Raw genomic sequence first — 27494 nt, 5'->3', positions numbered from 1 at the left:
TATGTGACACAGAAATCGGGCCGGAGTCCAATCTTTCCTCCACGACGAAACGAGGTCACCTAAGAGTTCGGCTGAACTTTCGATGACCTCTCTCTGGCCCGTTCTCGCCGACCTGCTCCCACCCAAGACAAAAACCTTAAACTTGACTTCGATTCTTCGCCCAGACATCAATCACACCCACCATCGCCCAACCCCCCAATTATAAGAGACACCGATACGACGCGACCTGGACCGGGCGAAGCGCCAAGCACCGGCCCTATTCAAACCCCAAGGCCGCCACCCCTCGAGGGACTACGAGTCGAGAATGAGATCGTGCTCTTGATATGCTTGTAATGCAACATCCTGGGGAAATTGATAGCTAGTACAATTCTTTTTCTTCCTTTCTTTCATGTTAACCTGATGATGGCTGATATAGGACTTCATGTTATCCGTGCTATAAGCCTACGCGCAGGATGGGCCACCTGTCCGTCTGTTTGCAAGTGAGATGTGAAGAAGGCCACCTGCGCCAGTCATACATCTGAGCCTTGTCAAGTCTTGTCGTTGGAGTCAGGCCAAGTTCGTCTTTGTCCTGGTGTTTATGTTACATGGATGTAAAGCCAATACTAGTCCTCGGATGGTGTGATGATTGTGTAATTTTGGCCAGAGAAGTCTTGGGTATACTTCACACTTCACATACAGATTGCAGGCCACCCTCATTTTCACTTTGGGTGAATACCAACATATCTTACTGAGACCTAACCCCACTTCTTTGTAAAGAAGAACCCAAGTAGGCCTACAGTTCATGCAAAACAAGACGTTTTCTGTGGAGCCATTGTAGCTAACTGATTTATTAACAGAATACCCACTATTAAGAATCTCTTTGTGAGTCAAAACCAGAGAACCAATCTCTGAAGAAGATATAGTAGATCAGTTAAAAGTGTACGTATTTATTTGCTTTATTTCTGGTAAAAAGTACTGTGCAGGCAATGATACTTTTTTTCTCATGAGCACTACATGTCTGTGCTGGGTTGCCAGTTAATCTTCGGGTTTTCCCTTCAACATCTGGTTTGGCTTGAGAACCCCCATTTAGAACAGCTGGGCTTTGTTAACAACATTCTTATTCTGGAATCGGTCAGTTCCTTCTATTTGCCAAGTTCATTGCACGTCTGCCGCGCTGAACCTGCAGCAGTCTATCTCCAGAGACATTTCACCTAAGCTTTCATAGGCCACACTTTCTACTCAACACTCGGACACAATACGACAGCCTACACACACACAACATTTACTGCCGCCTCGAGAGCAGTATATTACGGACTAGTGTGACATTTACACTTAACAGAAATCCTCAAACACCATGAAAGTTCTATTGACTTTTGGGGAGGCACACTTCCCCTTAAGCCCCGAGAGTAGCGCATGTTTCAAATTAATGAATATGAGTGTGCTCCATAATCATATTAACTCCTAGCACCTGTTCACACAAAAAAGCACTTTATTGGAGGTCCTACTTGGCAGGTATTTTACTTCGATAGCCTATACTTCACGCCTTTCTCAAAATGAAATCAGTCGGCTAAACACAGAAAATGACGACCTGTCCCATAGGAGTCTCCGGGAACACCAATGCTGGTGGTCTAGGGGTTGGACGGGATTTTTTTATTTACAGTATGGAACAAATTACCCTCTTCTCTCTTTGCATCTCATAAATCTCTCTCGTAGACTTCTGGAAACACTGAAGTTGTGCAGATCCTGCTGGTTAAACATCGGAGTGAAGACAAAACCAGGGCCTGGTTTGAGGGTACATTCCATATTGCATTTTTAAGATTGGAGTTACCCTACCCTTCATAATCAAATGTTATAGGGGGTTCCTGCAAATACCTCGGAGGTCTATTGATGGTGATACCAAAACTTGTATCAAAAGTCACTCTTGAAGTAAATTATAACGCGGGCAACAGCACGCAACAATCTTCAACTTCAGATCAGTAGCAAATTGTTTTCCAAAGAAAACCCCATATTAGCATACTCCACACATGGGAGTTTCCTGAGATTCGCCCTCGTAGTGATTCATCATAGGTAAAAGCTGAGCATGGTCTATAATGCTCTGAAATAAGGCACGTGTTTTCTTACTGCGTTTTAACATTCCTTTTGGAGGATCACCTTGTTTGAGCTGTGTTGCATTGCCACCTAGCGGTGTCTTTAGGGTATTGAAACCATGAAAGTAGAGAGGGGAGTCATATATTCATTATATGAGAGGAATTTTCTTAGTTCTTAACTTCTGTTATGGCAATGCAAATAAACGAATGAGAATGATGACAAGTTTCAAATATTTTATTTCTCAATTTCATGTATGACGTTTCAGTGGTTCCCACGGCATATGACGCAGCATGCAAACAAGTATGAGAGAAAAAACGGAAAAAGGTGTAACCCAAGACTGAAACCATTTTCATCTTTAGAAAGCCCTTATCCCGTCCCCACCTCCACCGACACACGCCCTTCAGGTACAGAAGCCCATTTTCCCTCTCTACATAGAGGACATAGCTCAGGAGGACGGACTTTTGAAAAGGAAAAGAAAAAGAAATAGATAGGGAGAGAACTCATAGGCTACGTGTTTATAACAAATATTCTGTACAAAAAAAAACATTTAACATACAGAAAACAAATGTTTCCCCGCTAAACGGCGTCTGGCAGTTGTTGGGGAGAAAAGCTTTGCTAATTGGTTTAAACTATTATCATGTGACGCTGATCCAAAAGATTATATCAATTATTATCACTATAAGAATGGTGAATATATGTAGTGGAGTTACGTTTTAAATCGTTTCCATACTTTTAAACATGAACCAAAAAGAGGTTTGGCAACATCCACATACTAATATGTCATTGTCATTCATATTATATTAACATTACGATTCATATGTAAACAAGAGGCGCTCTTCAAAATCGGATCTACATGCATACAGAAAATTAACAGAATAGAAAAAAAGAGAGACACCCTCCATGTCATGCAATCACAGGATGAGACCCTGGCGGGTCTCTAAGGAGAGACAGAAGAGCCATCGTCGTGCAGCACTCGGAAGGAAACAAAACTGAGACAACTGGCACGAGCGGGCGCTTAGAGCGCGCGCCTCCGGGTGACACTGGGCCCGCACCATCATATGCCCACGCGGTCCGTGAAAGCGTCCAGGCAAGCAATTAACAACAAACAACCAGAAACTAGTTCACAAAGCTACTTATTTTTGTTTGAATTAAAAGTGTGACGATTAGGTTTTAGTCGCGTTTTTTTTTCTGCAGCATGTCAAAACAGTCGAAGCAGAAAGTGGTTGTCGCAAAAGCTTGGCTGCATTATTTTTACGTTGTGTGGATAGTGAGGAGGTAAACAGAAGGCTTCTCGACCTGCTCTGTTAATGTGATGCCATGTTACATTACACACACACGCGCTTACATTAAAGCTCCCCGGTGCGTCACAACCCATCCCAATTTTCATACCTATATGCCTAATATACACATTAACATATCACCTGTTCAACGCTGCCCCGCAGTGAAGTTGGAAAACTTGTAACCATGAAAAAAAAAACAAAAAAAAAACAATCAAAACAAAACCAAAAAAAACACAGAGTTTCTTCATGTCCATTTTTGGTTTGTTTCACAAAATATTAAGATGTGTCCGTGAAGGTTTCTTGTGACAATACGTAGCTAGGCAAATGTTTTCCAATAGAGTGTGTTTGTGTGTGTGAGTGTGAGTGTGTGTGTGTGTGTGTGTGGGGGGGGGAGAGAGAAAGTCGTTACTTTGTGTCAAAAAGCTAATGAAAGCAAATATACGTCAAGATGTTCATACAGAAACTGATGGCACTATTCCTTCCTGTATATTTAAATCGGTGGACACCATTCACGAAAAAAGAAAGAAAGACCAGTCTCCAAAAAGGGTAAACCATATGCTTGAATGTGCAGAAATTTAAATATATAGTTAAATCTTTTCTCTCTACTCTATAGATCACCAGAAACAACGAGGGTAGATGGAACTCCCTGACGATATAAATATAGCATACAATCCCCATATTACAAAAAAAGACTATTATCATTTTTTTTTCCTCTTGTGAGTGTGAGAGAGTATGTGTGTGTGATCCTAAGCTTAATGTGTTCAATATTAAAACCTGTCTGTTGACTCTTTGTGAAAGAAGCACAAAAAAAGGGAAAATCTGAAGCACTGCTGTTTTAAACCTCTGCAGCATTACCACTACCCAGATGGAGCTCTTCTCATATTCACACACACACATATATTCATATCCACACACATACACACACACATATATATCTATATATACATATATATAGATACATATATATGACAAAAGAACAGCAAAATATCACGCTTGAACTAGTTTGTGTAATCTGATTGGCACTTCATGCTGTCCTTTGTACTTGTGTCGTGTTGAAATCAAGTACATCAATTTCTCTCATCCCACCTAACTACTTGATAGATAGATCTTCCTCGCATAAAAACAGACCAAAATAAATATGATTTAAGATAATCCCCCTAACCCCTTCAAAAAAACAAGGAAACAAACAAAAAGCACACACATACATGCGCACACCCAAACACACATACACACCCAAACACGCACTTAATTTCCCTTTCCTTTTTGCCTAGAAATGAAATGCTCGCTCAACGATAGAAAGCGGTCCTCCGTTCTGCTTTTGCGTGTCCTCTTAAAAGTGCTACGACCGGGGGGAGGAGGGGGTTCTCGCAAAAAAAAGGTTGGCCTACCAAAGACAATTGGAAGGGCGGAGTGAGGGTGAAAGACTAAAAACAAGACAGAGAGAAAAAAAACTGTAATTTCACACATAACTACTTTCCACAGGAGGGAGAGGGAGGGAGAGAGAACATTTTACAAAGCAAAAAATGTTTGTTTTTTTAGTTTGTTTTTGATTGTTGTTGTTTTTTTATATACTTTTTTTTAGTTTGTTTTGGTTTTCTTGCTGGACACCTTTAGCAGATTTTCTTCGACAATGTAGAAGACAAGCAGAAGACGAGACATAAAGGTGTGGAGGACCGGGGGGCCTTGTCCATGGAGAGAGAGAGAGAGAGAGAGAGAGAGGAAGAGAAGTGATGATCACACGTCTACCACCATCTTTTTGTGAATGTCTAGTCCGCCCACCACCTGTCGGGAGAGAACAAGACACAGAAGACATAAATCAGCTCAAAGGCTTCTATTATGCGCAACAACAACATTAACAACAACAACAATTATTACTATTATTTATTTTTATGGTATTTTACGGTTCGGAAGACATTAACGGCAATTTCAGCAAGCCAGCTCACATTAGCTAGCCAACTTACACTGATAGTTTTCATCGAAGTACGTATATGATGTAACTGGCTTAAAACACAGCATGTAGCCCTTTAAAACATTCAGATTCTTACTAAACTATATCGACTAAAGTGGGCCGCTGGGTTTTCTGCCGATGGTTATAGCGGATACATTATGGTTATAGCGGATACATTATGGTTATAGCCTTGATGGGCTCCGGCGCGCTCGTACCCTACTCAGGCCATAGGTCCTCTCTAAACATAGACCATAAGCAGCGCTCGTACCCTACTCAGGCCATAGGCCCTCTCTAAACATGGACCATAAGCAGCGCTCGTACCCTACTCAGGCCATAGGTTCTCTCTAAACATGTTCGCCATAAGCCATATGTAGGGTCTTTCCTCGCTCTATTCATTCCTATATGGATTCCTCCAACTCGGTTATCTACGCTATTAAGGCAGTGGTGAAAAGCAGAGCCTACCCCATATTGCCATTGAAAAGAAGCGAGCTTGTGAGCCGTGGCGATTTGCTGTCAGAAGTTTATGGACTTTTAAGATAACAACACATCACAGTCGTATATCAGAGTATATTTGTATATACTTATATTTATATAGATTGAAACTTTGATGTATTTTAAATGTTTTATTAAGTTGATTAAGCTGTATAGGTATCGGGATTAACCTACAATATCACAGCAAAACCAAGCACTACCTTCACCTCCACCATCCTCTTCCTCGCCGGTACTCACCACACAGAACTCCTCGAAGGATATCCTGCCGTCCCCGTCCTTGTCGGCGTTGATGATGGTCTTGTCGACGATCTGCTGCAGCTGCGTGTCCTTCAGGTTGTTGCCCACCATCATCTTCAGCACCTGGAACAGCTCCCCGTTGGATATGTAGCCGTCCTTGTCCATGTCGTAGATCCGGAAAGCGACTGGTCCAGGGAGAGAGGTACAAATGGAGGGGGAGAGAGAGAGAGAGAGAGAGAGAGAGAGAGAGAGAGAGAGAGAGAGAGAGAGAGAGAGAGAGAGAGAGAGAGAGAAGCATAGGAGAAGGTGATTGAATGAAAGAAACAAATAAACAGAAACAGGACGCACTCACACACACGCACACACACACACACACACACACACACACTCACGGCAATAGCCCAAAAATGTGTTCCCATGCAGAATTACTAGTTCATAGTTCCACCCTCATTATGTTTCCAATTGGATATGATGAGATGGCAGGAAATTATCTAGAGAAGCTTTAGCACTCTGCAGTGCGAGTGCGTGTGCGTGCGTGTGTGTGTGTGTGTGTGAGGCGTACATGCTTTGAATAGACAGGTAATATTGCAATTTGTCCACTTACAGCGAAGTTTCTGTTCCTTGTCCCCTTTGACACTGAACTGGGAGACGCCCTCAATGAATTCTGGAGAAGAGGGAAAAAAAAGTAAAAAAATGTAAGTGTGGCACAGAAAGAAAAGAAAAAAAGAAAGAAAGAAAGAAAGAAAGAAAGAAAGAAATGGTAGGATGGGTGGATGGATGAATTTCCATAAGGCTAATCACACATGCTACCAGCACCCAGGATCCTACACATCCAACACAACAACAGCTAAAAGAGACTAGCTGAGAGGGAAAAAAAGTTGGCAAACTTAACTGTGCCAACTGCTGAGAATTTATACTGCAAGTGTACGTTCATATACGGCACCCAAGATGATTTCCAGGACACATTGCTAACTATATACCAACAGACACCAGTTAGCATGTTAGCTAGCTTTTAGCCGTGCCAACTGGGCTGTTAGGTGTGTTCGCAAGGTTTTTGCATGATGTTTAGGTAGTTGGCACGCTAGTTTTAGACCAAAACCCAATAATGTTACTTAAAAGGTGTTTAAGAACGGGCAGGGGAGGAAACCGGTTGAACATCCTTAAAGATGAACTGGTACAACCATAACAACAAGACGTGTGGGCCTAGTCCACACACGCAAATATTAAATGCTGTAATTATCATCACTCAATGTCACTCAACGATTGTTAATACTGAGGTTAATAGTTTCTTAGTGGTAAACTAATTTCATGAATATGAATGTCAACTGAGAGATCCTGGACGTAATGCATAATTCAACTGAACGCAACAACCTGTTTGGTTGGCACGCCAGCCAGCCTGCACCCATGTGGTCCCCCTGGGAGATTAACCCACCCAATCCTAATCTACAATGACCAGATAAGCCTCCTCCAACAGTGGCAGCAGAAGCAGCCCGGCACAAGGAGAGAGAGAGAGAGAGAGAGCGAGAGAGCGAGCCGTACCTTTAAAGTCCACTTCACCATTGCCGTCGGTGTCGAATATGTCTATGACCCGCTGGACCAGGGGGTTCTGTTGCAGTTCGGGCAGGGACATGAACTCCTCCACGCTCAGGGAGCCCGAGTTGTCGAGGTCGAGTTTCTTAAACCTCTTCCCTAGTCTCTTAATCTCATCAGCATCAACTGAAATAGAAGAGACACACAAAGAGAGAGAGAGAGAGAGATTAGAACATGTGTCTGATAGAACAAAGGAACGCTTCATAGACATTTCTGGAGACGTTACAGTGTTAGGAGGGGATCGGGGCGTCTTCTCCGAGCCGCAAGTGGTCCCCCCCTCCCCGCAAATAAACACTATTTCAGGCTCCACTGGGCCTTGGTTCCTGGGAGGCGCTACACAAGACGCCCAAGTCCGAGTCAACAAAAAGCGAATTGCGCGCTAAATCGCTCTTCTATGCCCAAAACAACACACAGTAACCCCCTCCAAATTCCCCCTCCACTGCTTTACAATACACATGCTCATTTACACACACACACACACACACACACACACATATGGTATGGCAGACGCTCCGATCACTTACGTATGCTGCCGTGACCCCCTGCCGACACCACATAGGCATTCTTGCCCTTCTGGGGAAGAGCCTTACCCTGTGTCTTGCGCTGGCTGGCCATGGCGGTCCACCCTCCATGCACTGGGGTTACGCAAGTGGCAAAGAGAAGGAGGGCGCGGCGTGGCGCTAGCCATAGCCAGCCGGCCAGCATAAGGCTGGGGGAGGGCTGGGCTGGGGTGGGGTGGGGTTGGGGGTTGAGGTGATGAAACTAAGCTCATTCATGAAGACATGTCACCACACTTATACACACACACACACACACACACACACACACACACACACAGACACAGACGTCACCACACTTATACACACACACACAGACACAGACACACACGTCACCACACTTATACATACACACACACACACACACACACACACACACACACACACACACACACACACACACACACACACACACACACACACACACACAGACACACGCTTGTTTATCTACAGTGGCGTAACACCATTTTCTCAATTACAAAAAGATACTTGTAATACTTTCCCAGTTACATTCTAGTATATTTCCAAAAGCAAAAGAAGTTATTCGTCTCCAAACATAAAAATTGCACATCTAGATTATTTCATATGGTTCACTAATCTGCCATAATCTGCACGGTTACTAATCCATGCTCCACTGCATTAGTGTGGATATACTGTATATCTGTTTGTGACCGTCTTGCCTACAGCCCATCTATGGAAAGGCATGCAATTAAAAATAAATACATTCATGATGCAATGGTTCTGTTCTCTAGCATGAACCCATGGCTAAATACAGCATGTCTAAGAAATGACTGAAACCGGGTCAAGAGGTCACTGGGGACGTGGCCACATGAGAGAAGGGCCATTGCACGAAAGGTTGTCATGACACAGAAACGGGAGTACAACACACACTCTTTCGCTTTCTCAGCGCTGTATATGTGCAAGTCTTCCCCTCTCCCACTTAAAGCTCAGTTTCCCAACATTTTCAGCGGTTTCTGAAAGGCGTGCGTGCGTGGATTTCACCGGTGAGGGTTCTGATGAGCTTGGTGGTGATGGTGGGACGATTACAACCCAGTTCCTCGAACCAGCATGTGCGGCTAGAGTTTTGTGACCGTGTAAAAGCTGTTGTGTCCGTGTGTGTGTCTGTGTGTATACATGTGTGTGTATATGTGTTTCTCCAAGCGAGTTTAATCCAGCCATTTTAAACCCACTGTCTCCCAGTGAACTGCTGCTGCCGCTGCCCTCTGGACCCCAGAACACCCACAAAGACGAAGCAGAGGAAGAGGAAGAGCGGCCACCTCGCTTTGAGATGCAGTTCTGCGCGGAGACGAGCAGCGGTTACATAACCAGCCCCACTCCGCTCCGCTCCGCGCTCCCTGCCCTTCTGTCAATATGAAAATGCACTTATGAGACGTTGTGTGCGGCTGGCTGCACATTCTCATGCATGTGTCTTCTATCCCAGAGATGCCCGTGCCTGCCCTGCTGGCAACTTCCAGTGCCACAACCATCGTCGTCTGCCACCGGCCTGCGTGGTGGCGACGACTGACGCGACAGGAGCCACGAGGCGACGGCAGCAAGGACTGAGGCGACGGCAGCGAAGAGGCCAGGTGTGTCTCCTCTGGAGTGGAGCGGAGCGGATCCGTGAATACGCAAAGAGTCCAGAATGCCCCCTGAGAGGTGGTTTTGATTTTGTGAACACTTTAAAAGGTGCAGTCTGCGATTCTAATGCGATACATATATTTAATAATTTAAATATCAAATTCAGTGAATTTCTCCTTGCGTTCCTCTAGCTGTCTGTGTTCCGTATGTGCGCCCAAAAAAAAACAATCTGGTGATCGTACACCGTCCTGGTTCTGTACATGGGAAACAAAGTGGCACAGATCAAGCCCTACACTATTCCAGCTAATAAACACGTCATTTGGTTGGCTGCTGACCTCAATTACCTCAATGTGGAGCTCATATCAACAACCTTTTGACACGATCACAGATTATTAAAAAATGCAAGAAAAAAATAAATAAATCAGACGCATATTAAGGGTTTTACGGTTTACCGTGACAAGCGGAGGTTGTAAGGTGCTAAAATGGAAGTTTTTCCGAGCAGACTTTCATCCTAGCTTCAATCTCAAAATCCAGCTACACAGAAACACCTCTAAAAAACCTCACAGCTTCACGGATTTTACTGTTTGAAGTGAAAAGCTAAGGTCAAACCATGACCTGTTCAAAATCCATATACAGTATGTTAGCAATTTCAGGCATTGCTACACTAAAATATTTCAACCATAATAGCATAAAGTAAATCTTTTCTTTCTTTTTAAATACAAGCATGTATGAAGAAGTCTTTCCTACTCTTCCATCTCTTCCTCTATCACAACCCATAATTCCTTCATCTGTCAAAAGCCTCCAAGACACTTTTAATGATATAACTTGTTACATCCAATTTCCTCCAACAGGTGTGTGATGGGCGCTAAGGCAGCTCACTGAGGCCCAAACAGGAAACGGACACCCACAGGACGCCATCTTGGCTCCACTGGGTCAGTGACTCAGTGGGGGTGAAGCAGTCGATGGAAATCAAAGGACACCAGAGTGTGGATTGTTACTGTTTTGGACCCAATGGGGAGGAAATACATAAGGAAGCCCAGAGGGTCCATAGCTAATTATTCAGAACAGATGGGAAAAACCCTTTTTTCAGTATATCATGCCCCGAGGCACTAGATGATTCTTAGCTTTAATAGAGTTTTGGTCTGGTTTCGCAATGACTACACTGTACTGAAATGACTTACTTAAGTCCTTTGTAAGGGTAGTCTAGAGGAACAAGGCCACAGGCATTCCCGAGGTCAAAGCTGTGCGTATTCAGACAGAAAGAAAAAATAAGGGTTTTTGTGTCTCCGTCTCTCTAAGACACACAACTCTCTTCATCTTTCACACACACACACACACACAATCCCTCCCTCAAACACAGAGTGAAGTTGCACGCTAGTACAAGTCACCCAAGGGACACTCCTGGCAACAAGGGAACCAAGTTCACAAGCCAGCCCAGGAAATTGTGTATTTGTGAGTGTGTGAGAGAGTGAGAGAGGAAGACAGAAAGAGAAAGAGAGACAGAAAGGTGTCGTGGGGGCGCCTACTGCCTCAAGCAAGGTGTGTGTCTGTGTGTGTATGAGTGTTTGTGTGTCTCACACATACACCCGGCAGCGGCTTCACAAGAGACACCTGACTCTCACGCCACTCCTCGTTCCTAACAGCCCCACCACCACTGCTGCTGCAGCCATCACTGATGCTGATGCACTCGTCTGGGACTCCAGACAGTGTCAGAAATCTAGCAACACCGAATAATAAAAAAAAAAATTAAAAAAGATTGGATTTTAACAACGTATGTATGTATTTATTTATTTACCCATCTACCGTTTCCTTTCTACTTCCTGTTGGATGCGTTCATTTTTCAGGTGACTTTTTCTAAAAGCGCTGGGTACACCTGGCCCAAACCTTAACTTCATCCTTCATTCTTCACACTGTGTGTGTGTGTGTGTGTCCCTCTTCATGTAGATTTTATTGTATGGAGTGGACGACTTTATACTCTACACTCGAAAGCTGCTGTACATTGCATCCTCTGTGTGTGTGTGTGTGTATATATACACCATTCAGTCCATCTGATGTGCAGCCAACCACTGTGTCTGCATCTGTATCTCTCCATCCAGTTGCATCACTCAATCACTCCCCCTCTCCCTGCATCCAACCACCATCTCTCCATCCATCACTCCCCCCTCTCATACCGTCAGACATAAAGCCTCTTATACCGTAAGACATAACGCCTCTCATACCGTGAGACATAACGCCTCTCATACCGTGAAACATAACGCCTCTCATACCGTGAGACATAAAACCTCTCCTACCGTGAGACATAAAACCTCTCCTACCGTGAGACATAACGCCTCTCATACCGTGAGACATAAAGCATCTCATACCGTGAGACATAACGCCTCTCATACCGTGAGACATAAAGCATCTCATACCGTGAGACATAAAGCATCTCATACCGTGAGACATAACGCCTCTCATACCGTGAGACATAACGCCTCTCATACCGTGAGACATAACGCCTCTCATACCGTGAGACATAACGCCTCTCATACCGTGAGACATAACGCCTCTCATACCGTGAGACATAACGCCTCTCATACCGTGAGACATAACGCATCTCATACCGTGAGACATAACGCCTCTCATACCGTCAGACATAAAGACATAACGCCTCTCATACCGTGAGACATAACGCATCTCATACCGTGAGACATAACGCATCTCATACCGTGAGACATAGAGCCTCTCCTACCGTGAGACATAGAGCCTCCTCCCACATGGACCACCGAGGGTCTCGATCGCAGCTCCGCTGTGGAGGAGTCCCAGCTCTCTGGAATGTTCCACAGCTCTGGAATGTTACCTTTTCTTTCTCCCGCTGTCATTTTTCTCTCTACAGCCCTTTGGGAGATGCTTGATGTCTTAGGTCTCTGATCTGCCATAGGTCTCTGACTGTATTTCCGTGTCTCTGTCTCTGTTTATTTCTCCCACACGCACACAAAACAGAGAGAGAGAGAGCAATATAGAAAGAGAGATAGATTGGAGAAGAGGTTGGATGATGGAGAGGGAGAGATGGGGGGTGTGCGATATAACGGTTGTGTGAGACAGATAGATAGATAGATAGATGGATGGAGAGGGAGAGATGGGTGTGTGCTGTATAACTGTTGTGTGAGTTGATGTGAGTGTTGCCTGACAGTTTGAGTGCAGCAGCATCGGTGTTCCCATCACCACATATCAGTGCAACTTCCTGAGACTCTCTCTCTCTCTCTCACACACACACACACACACACACACACACACACACACACACACACACACACACAGACACACACACAGAAACATCTTCCAACAAAAGTCTGAAGACCATCCACGTCATCATCGTTATCATAGTCATGATCCCATGCTGTGGGTCGACTGCATTAGAGAAAGAGAGCGCTCTAGCACAAACACGCAACGAGCTCCAGACACACACACACACGCACACAGAAACAAAAGATTGAGGATCGTCATCATCATCTTCATCTTCAGCAGCAGCACAAAAGCAACCAGGATCGGGGTGCAAGACCGCTCACTCCCAGCCAAGGGGAGACTATGTTGTGCTCGTCTTCAACCCTCCGTAAACTCGGGACGTTTCTACAATCTCCACATCACAACAGCTGCTTGAAATGCTATCATATCATGCAAGCAGGTCACAGTCAGTAACTGCACTACAAATAAAACATGACAAAAATGTTAAATTCTTTTGTACGACAGTATAATCTTTATCTTTGACCTTGGAATGACGGTGAGACATTTCAGAGATTATGTCTGCCCTTAGGCACCAAATTAATTTCCTTCTGAGGTCTGTGGTACACTGCCACTGACAGATGCTAAAATGTTAGTCATTTCCACCACACACAGCTGGTAATGCACATCGACTCACGTCAACATATTCCCTTGCAGAACAATCAGCCACCTACTCAGTGACATGGGCTCAAAGTAGTGGGCTGACAACATGACTCCGAGGAGAGAGATAGGTTGGTAGGTTTCCACGGTAACAGCAGGAGACACAGGAAGTAGGTAGGGATTGTGGGAAATGTAGTTTTCATTTCAAGCTGGACTTCCTTTTCAGCTCAGGAACAGTGATAAATGTGGATGTGGTAAATCTGCCTGCTTGACAGGGGGACAGCTGCGCACCTCTTGGCAGCCATCAACATCTTAAAGGGTGAATGCCCCAAAAATATAGAACATCAGAAGAGGGGGGAGAGAGAGAGAGAGAGAGAGAGAGGATCTATTCATATGTATGTGTGTAATATATATATATATCTATCTTCACACACACACGCTTTGATCTTTGATGACACAACAATTCCTGTCATGTCAGTGAAGATCTGAACCTGAAAATTGAACCTGTTGGCGGTGGGAAGTTTAATCCACCATGCAGTAGCAAAACACACCCACACACACGCACACCTACAGATACCACACACACACACACACACACACACACACACACACACACAGCTACAGAAACCACACACACAGCTGCAGAATCTACACCCACGCACAGCTACAGAAACCACCCCCCTCCCCCCGCACACACAGAGCTACAGGTTGTAAACACCAAACAAGCTTATTCAAAACACATCAGCTCTGCAACACCGCTGTGATCAATAATCCAACAACCTTAGATTCATCATTATCTGATCAATAATCCACGAAGAATCCAACATCTTTAGACTCCATCTCTGAGTGTTACAAGAGGGGTGTGTGTGTATGTGTTTCTGTTGCTGAGGGTGTGTATGTGCATGTGTGTGTGTGTGTAGGGTGGGGGTAAAACTGATTAAAAGTGGCATTGCATTCCCCCCTAAAAATAAAGTGGGTCTCTCCGCCATCAGTCCTGCGGATGACCTTTATGAGGCTGCAAGACTGTTCTCAACAGTTCAGGCAAGCGTATTCTACCAAGCCATGCTTGAACCTAAAAAGACATTTGAGGAAAGCTTGCTAGCAGAATAAATGTCATCACAAGGGAAAGCCATATATTCTACAGTTGGACCTTTTGTAGGGGTTGGGAACAGGTTCATTGTACACAGGTTCTACGTTTTGCTTTAAAGACCCCAACCTTTTGGTGCCACACTTCTCAAGAGTGTGACGAGTTACTGCCCTCGAATCTTCAGTCAAATCTTAGACTGCTGGATGGAGAGCGGAGACATCAAGCAGTACAAGACCCTAGATGCAGGGCTAGCCATATGCATCCGGCTAAGCAATATGTTGCCCTCAAGGCTTTTACTTCTAAAATATACTAAAATGGGGTATCTACAGAAGCACTGCACCAGTGAATTACAATGTATCAAATCCAGGCTGATTCACGAGTAGGACTTTTATTTTGTACAGCCAATAACGGCTGATTGTGCATGTGGCTGGAAGTCTATGAACCTCCTGTCGAAGAGGAATCTGGACACTGGCTTGGTATGCCGTCTTTCAGGAATACACCTCAGATCGAGTTCCCTTGCTAAAGCCCTCAAGGGTTAAAGTAGGAGGCTTGGACCTGTCGAGAAGAGTCCTGAAGATGACCTTTATGAGGCTGCGAGACTGTTCTCAACACCCCCCCCTTGCCTACAGAATCATGACAAGCCTTCAGTCTGCTCAGGGCTGTGTGTTTGAGAGCATGTGAATGTGTGTGTGTGTGTGTGTGTGTGAGAGAAAAATGTATTCTGTGTCAGACTCTGATAGAGTATAGTGTGCGAGTGTGTCTATATGTGTGTTTGTTCGCATCTGTGTAAGAGACTAATTCCCATTGTGTGTGTGTGTGTGTGTAAGTAAGCAAATGCAAGAGTGATATACATAGTATGTGTGTGTCACATGAGTGTGTGGTAGGGGTTGCACAGAATACTTGAGTATTCGAGTAATCGAGCAGCTACATCAACTCTCATGTTTCTACATTAACCTTGAGTACTCTTGTAACGCTAGTGTAAGTATTGACTACATTTCCCATACTGCTTCATGTGGAGTTAGGAAACGAAGCAGGTTTTTGGATGGAGTTGAGAGCAGAGAAGAACTGATGGGAGTAAGAGTGTTTTGGATGGAGTTGAGAGCAGAGAAGAAGAACTGATGGGAGTAAGAGTGTTTTGGATAGAGTTGAGAGCAGAGAAGAAGAACTGATGGGAGTAAGAGTGTTTTGGAGAGTTGAGAGCAGAGAAGAAGAACTGATGGGAGTAAGAGTGTTTTGGATAGAGTTGAGAGCAGAGAAGAAGAACTGATGGGAGTAAGAGTGTTTTGGATAGAGTTGAGAGCAGAGAAGAAGAACTGATGGGAGTGTGTTTTGGATAGAGTTGAGAGCAGAGAAGAAGAACTGATGGGAGTAAGAGTGTTTTGGATGGCACTGGAGAAGTAAAGCGTTTCAGTTCCGAACTCTGTGAAATGATTGCCTCCTCTCCCTCATGCTCTGCTGTATGTGCTGAGACCAACCCCATCGTAGTTGATATACTTTCATACTTTTTATTGACACAAGACATCTCCCGCACAAACCTCCCCCACCCATGAGTACTTGAGTTTTCCAGAAAACGATTAATCAATTTCTAAGCAGATGTACTTGTGCAACCCCCTATGTTGCGGTCTAAATATCTATATTTGTCTGGTGTTTCTGTGATAAGTATGTGCATCTCCAAAGGTCTAGAGAGCCTGTGTATAGATGTGTTTGTGAGTAAATAAATGAGTGTGTGTGAGCATGTGTATGTGAGTGAGTGGTTAAGAAAGAGTGAGTCCGCGTGTGTGCATCGAGGTTCATTATTAGCCTATGAAGTTCAAACCCATGGTTGCTTTACTAGCATGACTTTACACACAGTGGCCAAACACAGAAATGGTCAGTTAAAGCACCTGTAGCTGCTGATAACTGAGTATCACTTCTCTAGTCGGTTCTTTTCACCACTGTCTGAAAATCACGAACCAACCATTATTTAACAACTTCACAACTGGATTTGCTTCAATATTGTTTTGAAAGAACTTAGGTGCTTCCACCTAATGTTATCTGCCATCCTCCCTAATGTTATCTGCCATCCTCCCTAATGTTATCTGCCATCCTCCCTAATGTTATCTGCCATCCTCCCTAATGTTATCTGCCATCCTCCCTAATGTTATCTGCCATCCTCACATGTGTCTCTCCTCCCTGCCCTCTCCCTCCTCACGCCTGCATCAAATACTCATCACTGCCAATCTGTTCAAATGATCAACAACGACGTCGTGCAATCTTCTTCCGACTGAGCTGTCTGCTTCGAGCTGTTTTGACAGCTCGAACTTAAAACGCACAAAGAGGACCGGACATGCCTCAGATTTCAGGCTGTAGTAGGCCACCAGTCTCTCCTGGGCATGACCACACAGTTGGCTACTTCATTTGTTTACGTCCTTGTGTTAGGAAGAGACACTAAAGAGGCGAGGAATAATAAGGGACAGGCGAGATGGTTGTTATGACAACCCTGCACCCAGTTATCCAGCTAGCGACCCTATGAGCGAGCATCTCGGCCATTGGTTGTTAAAAAAAAGCGGACTGTACAAAGACACTTTAACTCCTTAACAACTGTATTTCACTGCCCACTTTGGCGTTTTCTAATTAGGCAAGCGCGTTGTACCAAGCCATGCTTGAACCTAAACAGACATTTGAGGAAAGCTTGCTAGCAGAATATATGTCATAACAAGGGAAAGCCATATATTCGACAGTTGGACCTTTTGTAGGGGTTGGGAACAGGTTCATTGTACACAGGTTCTACGTTTTGCTTTAAAGACCCCAACCTTTTGGTGCCACACTTCTTAAAGAGTGTGACGAGTTACTGCCCTCGAATCTTCAGTCAAATCTTCAACTGCTGGATGGAGAGCGGAGACATCAAGCAGTGCAAGACCCTAGATGCAGGGCTAGCCATATGCATCCAGCTAAGCCATTTGTCCATAGGAACATAAAATCATGCCCTCAAGGCTTTTACTTCTAAAATATGCTAACATGGGGTATCTACAGAAGCACTGCACCAGTGAATTACAATGTATCAAATCCAGGCTGATTCACGAGTAGGACTTTTATTTTGTACAGCCAATAACGGCTGATTGTGCATGTGGCTGGAAGTCTATGAACGTCCTGTCAAAGAGGAATCTGGACACTGGCTTGGTATGCCGTCTTTCAGGAATCCAACTCGGATCGAGTTCCCTTGCTAAAGCCCTCAAGAGTTAAAGTAGGTGGCTCGGACATGTCGAGAAGGCCGTTTTGTGAAAAACGACACCCCGTGTATTTTGAGCTGTTCTGAGTGGATGTCATGGCCATTAAAGAGCCAAAGTATGAAGCGAGAGGATGAACGTCAGGGGAATGACTATCACTGATTGTATAAGATGGGCTTTTCCAGTGTGTCTCATCGCCACTGCCCACATGATAGATGCCCTTAAAGTTTATAACTGAAACCAATGACTGCCCTTGTTCATTACTTGCTCATTTCTGTAAAGTAAACTTAAAGTAACTTAACTTGGTCAACTTGCTGTTTTTGTTAAAATCAGCATCTAATCCCCTTCAAACTCAAGAATGCAATTGGATGCAAGTGACTTTCATTCTCAAATGTAAATATGTCCTATACCCAAACACATGAGAGCAATACACTAAAAGCCAAACATTGTCACATATATATCGGAAACTTTAAATCCTACACACATCACACACACACACACGTTATCCTATTGAGGTAAAACTCCAAAATCTGTATAAGGGCCAAGCAAGGAAAGAGCACAAGTGATGGTCCGCTCAATGGACTTTTTTGGCCCTGTCATTTTCAACTGTGAAGAAGCATTTTCAATCCACACAAAGCCTTTTCTACCTGTTAATCTTTTTACGGGAAAAATTTTTTTTTATGTTCTTTGATACTTACAGTGTGTGCACATCTCCAAGGGGTAACTTGCTTCATTTCCCTGGAAGACAAGAGAAGAAAAAAAACAATTATGAATTATGTTTCAATTTTAAATTCAATAAAAAAAATGTTTTATATCTATGCCGCCATTAAATGTGAACATTGTCTCAATGGCCTTTACCAGACCCTCCAGGAATATGCAGAATCTTGAAATTGAAATTTACACAAATTCATGGAGTTACCACAACACGGGTTGCAATTTTCGGGTTACAATTTTCTCTATTTTCCTCTAAATATGATTTCCCAAAAACGACTGAATTCTTCAATTATCCACAACTGCTTTCAACATTTCAGCATAAAAACACAAACTCTCGAAAAACAACCAATTAATGAAGCCTATCCATCATTATCAACACATCCCATCACGCACACCGCATCTCGACATTTCCTTCGAGACCTCCAGCTTCTACGTGAGTCTATACTTTCAGCCTGTTCAGAAGGTCAAACGTCCTTAGTGCAGTGGTCCCTTCCATCCACACTTGGCTGACAGTGTGTAAACCATCTTACTAGGTGATACTATAGTGAAGCGGAATGTCACCCTTCCCAAGCACATGCACACAACCCCAAATGGCACCTTCCAGTGTCTTAACCTCCTAATCAGATTTACAGGGCCAGCTATCTAGGATGAGCAGGGTGTCTAGTGGATTGGATGGTGGATGAGCACTGTGTGTGTGTGTTAGAAGTGAGAGAGGGAGAGTGAGAGTGAGATAAAGAGAGAGCAGGAAAATGAAAGAGAGAGAGAGAGAGAGGGAGGGAGAGAGAATGAGGAGGAGGAGAGATCATGTTCAAGTGCCTGATTACAATGTACCACAATCAACAGAATGTAAAACCAGATCAATCTAGGCCACCATCCTACTGTACACTATTTTAACATGGCCATCTTACTGACCAGCTGATAGATCAGCACTCCCCGACAATACAACACACAGTAAAGGGAAGGATGGATCGTCTGTGATAGTCATGACAACAACTACTGAAGAAAGTAAGACAGAAATATGTTTGAAGAATGCAGAACACATGATAATGTCCATGTCTTCTCCCATCACACACACACACCGAAGACTGTTTATCCAAAGAAGTGGCTTATTTCATTATGCATGAGAACAACAGAAAGAGCTAGAATCTGCCAGTGCTGGAAATTAGGGCAACCTCCTGCCTTGCCGCATCTCAAAGGGACAAGCAGAAATTGGAAAAAGCCTTGGGGTGTTGCATGTGAGACACTCACACTATGCGCGTGCGTATCTGTGTAAAAATACCCCCAAAATCTGTCTCTCCCAATCAGGGTGTGTCTACTAGAAGGAAACTCCAACTCGTCCCTTTTCCCTGCACAGAGAGGGAGAGGGAGCGAGAGGGAGAGGGAGAGGCACATTTTGAGGATGGAGTCTCCATCCTGACCCACTTCTTCACCTTCTCCCTCTCCTGACACTCTTGCCCTGTTTCTCATTCACCCACTCGTTCACCCCACTCTGGGGAAGCATTTAAGGCTTTGGACCCGACCCAGTTAGTTCACATACAGTAGGACCCGACCCAGTTAGTTCACATACAGTAGTATGAAGAAGAACAGAGGAATATGATTAAGTGAAAGAAAGAAAGAAAGAAAGAAAGAAAGAAAGAGAGTGAGACAGAGATAGAGAGAGGGATAATTCTGAAACCATTAGACTACTCTATAACCAATTGGCATTGACCACTATGGGAGTGCAACACTTCCTGTTTCACCACTGCCAAGTTGAAATATTAGGCTTTTCCCAAATCCCATAGGCAGTAAGGCAATAATGTCTTTGCCCTCATTGTCGTCTCACAGAGGTTTGTGCTCACAGTTCCATAACACGCCGGTTCATGTGAGAATGAAGACGCACAGAACTTTGGTGTGACTGATGCTTACTGGAAATGCCACATTATCGATTACAGATCACTCTTAATCTGTGGATTTTATATGTGAAAGAGACTCAAGTTTTGAATTGATTTCCCCTTAACCGTTTGTGATGACGAAAGCTTCGGTTCGATTGCTCACATAACAATTGGTAAGATCAAAGAAGAACTTTGTAGGCTATGTTACAGCATAAGATGCTAGCTACTGTCTGTCAGGTAAAAGATACCCGTTGTTTGTGATGGATGACTATAGCACACAGACCGACTGACTTCTTCCAATATACTGCCACACACACACACACACACACACACACACACACACACACACACACACACACACACACACACACACACACACACACACACACACACACACACACACACACACACACACACACACACACACACACCAAGTTTGTGTTGAGCATAACACGTGAGTTTTGACCAGTTGGGCTCAGCATCATGAATCAAACAGTGCTAGTGCAGTGCAGTGCAGTCCTATACGTTTTCACAATAGCCTGGTCCCTGGTGATATTAAATGGGAAATTACCTCAGGCAGATGTCACTGAAAATCTTATTTTACTCATAAACATGAAAATAGTGTAAATGCTGTTGCCTCAGGGGACATGAAATGGTTATGAAATGGTTGCCACTCGTCTCAATTTGGTTGCCGAGGGCAACCGGGCAAGCGTTAATGTCGAGCCCAGCTCTCTATTCCTCCATCTCTCCTCATCCCCCTTTCCTCCCCTCCCCACCATTCTGTCCATCCTTCGCCCACTGAAGACACGCGTGCTGCTAGTACAGCATGGCACAGGCAGCGAGGCGCACAGCAGGTCTGGGCCATTCTGGGGCTTCTGTGTGAGGTCAGAGGTCAAGGGTCATTTTACTTTAGGGTTCTTGGCTCAGATCCTTTGCATGTAGTTACAGCTGATGGCAAAATACATGTCCCTGTTGTCCAAAAATGTGATTGAATTCTATAACATTTAGAAACAATGTGATTTTAAAGGCATTATGAACGGTTATGTGTGATTCTTAAGGCATTACGAACGGTTCTGTGTATTCTGTGATTTTAAAGGCATTATGAGCGGTTAGGTGTGATTCTTAAGGCATTACGAACGGTTCTGTGTATTCTGTGATTTTAAAGGCATTATGAGCGGTTATGTGTATTTTGTGCTTCATGGTTCTCAATTTGAGGCATTTTATTGCATTGCCTGTGGCACCATTGAGTGGTTACATGGCAAGACTAAAGAGTGTTTTTACAGTCCTGACCCAGTTAGGTCACGTACAGTAGTATGGAGAATAGAGGAATATGATTAAGAGAGAAGGAAACAGGAAAGACAGAAAGAAAAAAAGAGAAGCTTTAGTCCTGGAGATATTATTAGTTCAAGGACTGACCGAGACGGACTGAGACTTTGGGTTAATTTTGAAACCATTAGACCAGCCAATCAGCATTTACCACTATGGCATTGCAATACTTCCTATTTCGCCACTGCCAGTGCAATATGATATATTACGCATTTTCCAACCCCAATTGGTCGCCAGGCAACACTTTCTTTGCCCTTGATGAATAACATTAAACACTGTTCTTGCTCCGGCTTCAACTCTATGTTTGCGAGTGTTGATACGACTGTGTGTTTGTATTGCTTCCTCTCTAGTTCTGCCGCATTTCAAACAAACGCTTCATTCCAACGCCATCGCACTTAGCCCCCTCTACTGGCCACTGATAGGTGGTCCCCTGAGAATGGCCCACCGATTCATCTTGTGAACAACAATTCCGGGCTATAATAACAGTGAAAACTGACCAGGGACAACAGGTCAGCCATGCTACACAAACCCTGCATCTGTTCTAGAAGACAATGGCAAAAACCAGCGATCAAGATTCATGGATTAATTTGGGGGTAATAAATTGGCCCAGAATTCCCCATGAGGAAAAGGGTGCTGTGCCAAAATCGCCACCCTAACAGACAGCTGCCAGACGTTGCTGCCTTTATCTCTATGCCAGATCTAGGCCCCACCTGATCCCGAGTCAGTGACTACCAGGAGCACTCGTCCCAACTCGCTCCAGACACCACTCCCCTAGAGCAGTGTTCGCACGGAGACTTTTTTTTTCCACGCCAGGCGCTCAATGTTTCGCTATGGAATTACGCAAGTAGGGAAAACTTAGATCATGACAATCAGTTGGAATTTTGTGGCCACAACAATGGGTTGTTGCTTAGTTACCTGGCTATGCTGTGCCAGGGAGCCAGCTATCAAGCTAAGTATAATGTATCATAGCAAGCAAACACACACACACACACACACACACACACAATTTCCACCAGGCGTCTTTTTAACGCTCACATTTTGTAATATCGGCGACGTGCCTCGAGTTTCAGAGACAAAAGAAAAGCATCTCTGTGTGAATACCGCCTAAACTGGGACACTGCCTATACCAGGGAGTTCTAGAATCTTCTGTAAACCTGGTTCGCGAAATACAAGGTTGACTGTTCGTACCAGTTTGCATTTAATACAGGTGAAGAAAAGAAGCCTGTCAAAAATATTGATGACAGAAATCAAAGGAGGGCAAGCACACACTGCAATTAATTTTTAACACCATCACATGCAAACAGAAATGAGGATGAATGAAACATTAGATTCAGAACTGCCATATGGGTAAAGCCAACGGACACACAATCACACAAAGCAAATTTAGATAGTTTTGTCCAACCTTGAAAGGACCAGAACCAGGTGTGTGTGTGTGTGTGCTAATATTCTTTCTTATTTTCAACCTATAGACACAATGTCTTCCACATGGATGAAACAGCGAAAGCCAACAACAGCGGCATCCACTGACCCACACTGAAAACTGATGTTCACCTGATCAGCAAACTGATCAGGTAAATTATATTCATCACTCAAATAGTCTATGGGTTAACAAAGATGAAGGTCAACAATAGCCCCCTATTCATAACTAGGCACTGATATTAATGACAATGTATGATCATGAATCATTAATGAAGATAGAAAAAATAAAAACACTGTGGTGGTTTTTAGTGGTGGTCTTTTCTGCTTTGAAGAAAAAGGCTCAATAACCCATACAGAACCTTTTCCATGGAAACCTACTGAAGGTAAACAAAGGTTATTTGCAGCTGATAGCACAAAAGGGCTCATCACAGAACCTCCGATGGTCTCATGCCAGGGACTTGTCGCAGTCTTGTAGGATGGTCTTTGTGCAAAGGAAGATGTTTGACAAAGGACTCGGTGTGATAGCACAAAAGGGACCTCTGAGTGTCTTCTTCCTTTTCATCTGATACGTGCAGAAAGCCACAGATGTCAAAAGGTCAAGACTCGTGATTTTATTTGATGTTCGGTGAAGATACTTAAGGTCAACGAGGATTACCTCCTGTTATGTTATGGAGTTGAGAGTGCACAAGGTTTCCTAGCATTAAGAGAATGAGCGACTCTGTTGAATAGATCATCCAGGCAGATAGCTTCCAGGAAATCATGGCCTTGATTTCTCACAGATCTGGCTGTACTAGTTTGTCTAAAATAGATGCTTAACAAGGGACTCAGTGAAAAAAGTGATCGCAGAAAAGGATTTTTTTTGCAGAACCTCTGTGTTTTCTCCCTTTTCCTATGATTCATGCAGAAACCCCCAGAGGTCGAAGGTGAGTCTACACTATATTGTGGCCTCATCTGATCCTGAGTCAGTGACTTAGCAGGAGACACTAGTTCCGCGCCCTCCAGATACCACTCCCCAAACTGGGACACTGTGTGAGCCAGGGAGGTCTTGGATAATTCTAGAAACGGAAGGTCTTTTCCCAAAAAGCTAAAGAATCCTTTTTCCTGGGACTTCTATAGAAAGCTCTATGTGGTTTTATTTTGAGCGTTCAACGAAGACACTTAACGTCAAAGAGGATTACATCCTGCTATATGGGTACTTGCTTTTCTTCTGAGATCTTATTTTAAACTAGTACTTTTAATTATTAATCTTTTAATCTTATTTTAAACTAGTACTTTTAATAACAAGGAAGTTTGACTTCCAGTGAATTCGCACACAAGTTAACAGAGGAATAAATGGTCTAAGAAATCCACATTCATGCTGTGATATCTCATCAAACATACAGACTTCAGCTGTCCTTAACGATCAACTGACTATAATGACATCATCTCCACTACAATTGCCATCAACTGGCCTCAATGAAGTTGGTTCATTTAGCCATAGAACACTAGGGGACAACAGAGAAATGACAAAATCAAAATGGTCAGTTCTATTTTGACTCCAACACACACAGACCGCGATTTACGAATAAGTGGATTAGGATTATGGCATGTAGGTGTAAGTTCGGCATCAGACGTGCAAACCAAAAAACACCCCACTGAGAATGTCAACTCAAATAGTCCTGACTAGTCCTACTTTGATTTCGTTTGTTAGCATCACCCATGTCAACGACATTTATTCAGCGTCCTCTGATCAATGATCCAACATTTCCTCAAGATCACAGACAAAAAGCTGCGATGCTGTAACTAGCACCTCTCTTCAGTCCAATTGGTACTTTTAGAAATTCTATTATCAGTGGAATCTAAAATGTAGAAGATTCCAAAATCTAGTGTGTTCATCTGACGGAGAGAGGGAAAACAAACAAACACGAGAGACATCTGGAGAGGGATGTCTTTAGACCCCCAGACACATACGGCATCACATAACATGTTTCCAAGTAGTGACAGACCATTTCTCTCTGAATGCAAGGCAAAGAGAGACAGCAAACAATACATTTTGTGTTAGATACAGTGGAATCTGAACAAGTGTGTAAATCATCACTGCCCTTGTTTTTCCCTTCGGTAGATAACGTTCGTTTATCGGGTAACTAGGTTCAGAAACAACGATTCACAGCATTTAGAGCTTCATTGGCTAGCATATGTGTGGTGACTGACTAGCTGGCTTTTCAGTTATGGGTTAACCTGCTCTGCAGACACCACCAGAGCTACCCAGGGATCATCAAATAAATACATAGGACTAGATAAATTATAGATAGGCTTTGAGCTACAGAAAATATTTTGGACCCAACATCCTTACACCACAGGAGTCAGGGTGCTTTAGAGATTCTTAATGCTTGATGACTATCAAGAAAAGGCTAAATCCGTATGTGTGACCAGATATGGTATTGTGTGTTGAAAATGTGTGTTTTTGCAAATGAGAGCCACTAGTATCTGGATTCAAGTGTGGTGCAAGTGTCAACTGCAATACTTGAGCGCATTGCATTACAGAGCCGAAATCATTCCACATTGGACACAGGCCCACACAAACTCCATCGGATTTAGTGTCTACTGTGAGCCAGTCTGATATGTGACCAGAGTCAATTACATATTTCAAAACCACCATCAGATGTTTGAGAGTCGTGATGCTAATGTTCAACGCCACCCCCTCCCTGCAACTCGCACTGCAGCTGGACTCTGCGAAGACGCACAGGTTTCAGTCATTGAAATCAGATATAATAAAATGGCAAACACAAATCTACGATCAATTGTGGAGATCACATTACAACAAAACACAGTATATGCGTTTCAAAACACCATCCGAAACACAGAAATTATGCGCACTAGAAAAACCGTACCCCAAACCGCTTATGCTAGTGTTGTGTGTTACAAACCAGTTCAATAGTCCTCCCACCAGCTAAAACGAGAAAACTAGAATTGTGTCTACGTTGCGACGCTGTAGCCTCGCCTGTAGAGGAAGCAACAAATGCGAATGAAGTGGTACCTACAGTAGCCCTCTATTTTACAGCCATGATGGATAGTTTCGCCACATTGAATAGTCGTCAGTTTTCAGCGGCCACGTAAACATGGACAACGGCTGTTCGTTTCCAGCAGTTGCACAAAATAGATGGACACATTTGCACGAAGGTTCATGTAGAAAAACGGAGTATATGTCAGGGTATTGGACGTTGCAGTGGCCCTTCTTCAACGATATTCTTTCGATACAAGTTCTCAAGCCCGTTCAATTTACGCAAACTAGCTTGCAGCTAATGTTACAGTGCCGTAGATATCGTCAGGCTACAGTGTTGCCTTGGGTATAGCTAGCTGACGATACATTGTTTCACTTTTTCACTTCGACAACCCGCGCCATTCGTAGTTAGCTATATGGCTTCACTGTCGGTAGTGTGCATACAATCTGAGGATTTTGTGGAGCATTGGGCGTTTCGTGCACGTACATAAAAAGCCAATACTGGCAAGGAATCCGCCAGAACGTGGCCCACTCAGTCATATCATGGTGGTGTTTTATCAACACAGTGTTTTTGCGAGAAAAAAACACAGACAGTTAGCTAATACACTCGTGCCTCCATTAGTCAATTGTGTGGTTCAGACACGGCTGATCGAACAAGTGTCGAGGAAGTAAACAATATGAAGGGTTCTATGACAAACAGTGCGTTAATACCGCCGTATACACATACACACAGAGCGACGAATAGCGATTGTTCCTTCTCCTTACCATTCTGTTGGTCGCGAAAGTCTTCACTGGCAGAGAAATGCGTGCCGAAGCAAACACGTCGAGGTGTTGGAGTCGATGTAGAACGTTTATGAAAGCCGATTAGGCGGACTTTAAACGTAAAGTCACAAGCCTGGGTCTTGTTCTTGCTCTGGATGGATGTCAGCTCCACTGCAGATACTCCGGTTGATCCGCAGAGCGAGGGGGAAGCAGTTGGTTTAGAGAGGGAGCTGATCGAGTGAGGTGGAAATCAGAGTAGGGGGAGGTGCATTAGTACAGTACATCCGGGTACTCTCTCTCTCCCTCTCCCTCTCCTCTTTCACTGAACATGTAGCCTACACCTTTGCATACATTAATTGGGCGAACGTTAAGCTTTGCATGAGGTTCAGTTGAGTTCATAAAGCACACGTCTACAGAAATTGTTGGAGAAAATGTATAATAATAGGCCATCAATACATCAGATCTCCTAAGTTCACGGTTAACTGATAGGCGAAAACCACACCATAGACATAGTCACAC

General features: G+C 43.8%; 1 protein-coding gene across 2 annotated transcripts; it reads right to left on the bottom strand.

The window, feature by feature from the left end:
* Positions 1-2285: 2285 nt before the first annotated feature.
* Positions 2286-27243, bottom strand: ppp3r1b (protein phosphatase 3 (formerly 2B), regulatory s1ubunit B, alpha isoform, b). 2 transcript variants are annotated; one of them, XM_031562532.2, is made up of 6 exons: positions 26979-27243; positions 18602-18641; positions 7564-7740; positions 6629-6688; positions 6025-6209; positions 2286-5129 (listed from the first exon to the last, which is right to left on the bottom strand). In XM_031562532.2, the coding sequence occupies exons 1-6, from the start codon at positions 26979-26981 to the stop codon at positions 5082-5084; spliced, it is 513 nt and encodes a 170-aa protein (XP_031418392.1). In that variant the 5' UTR covers positions 26982-27243; the 3' UTR covers positions 2286-5081. The 2 variants fall into 2 exon arrangements, with proteins under 2 accessions (XP_031418392.1, XP_031418391.1); XM_031562531.2 differs by lacking the exons at positions 18602-18641; positions 26979-27243 and adding an exon at positions 8139-8246.
* Between the last annotated feature and the right edge of the window lie 251 nt (positions 27244-27494).

The sequence above is a fragment of the Clupea harengus genome, chromosome 24 (genome assembly GCF_900700415.2).
Source record: "Clupea harengus chromosome 24, Ch_v2.0.2, whole genome shotgun sequence".
Lineage (NCBI taxonomy): Eukaryota > Metazoa > Chordata > Actinopteri > Clupeiformes > Clupeidae > Clupea > Clupea harengus.
Note: the sequence above shows the minus strand (reverse complement) of the source record. Positions and strands in the feature narration are given on the sequence as shown.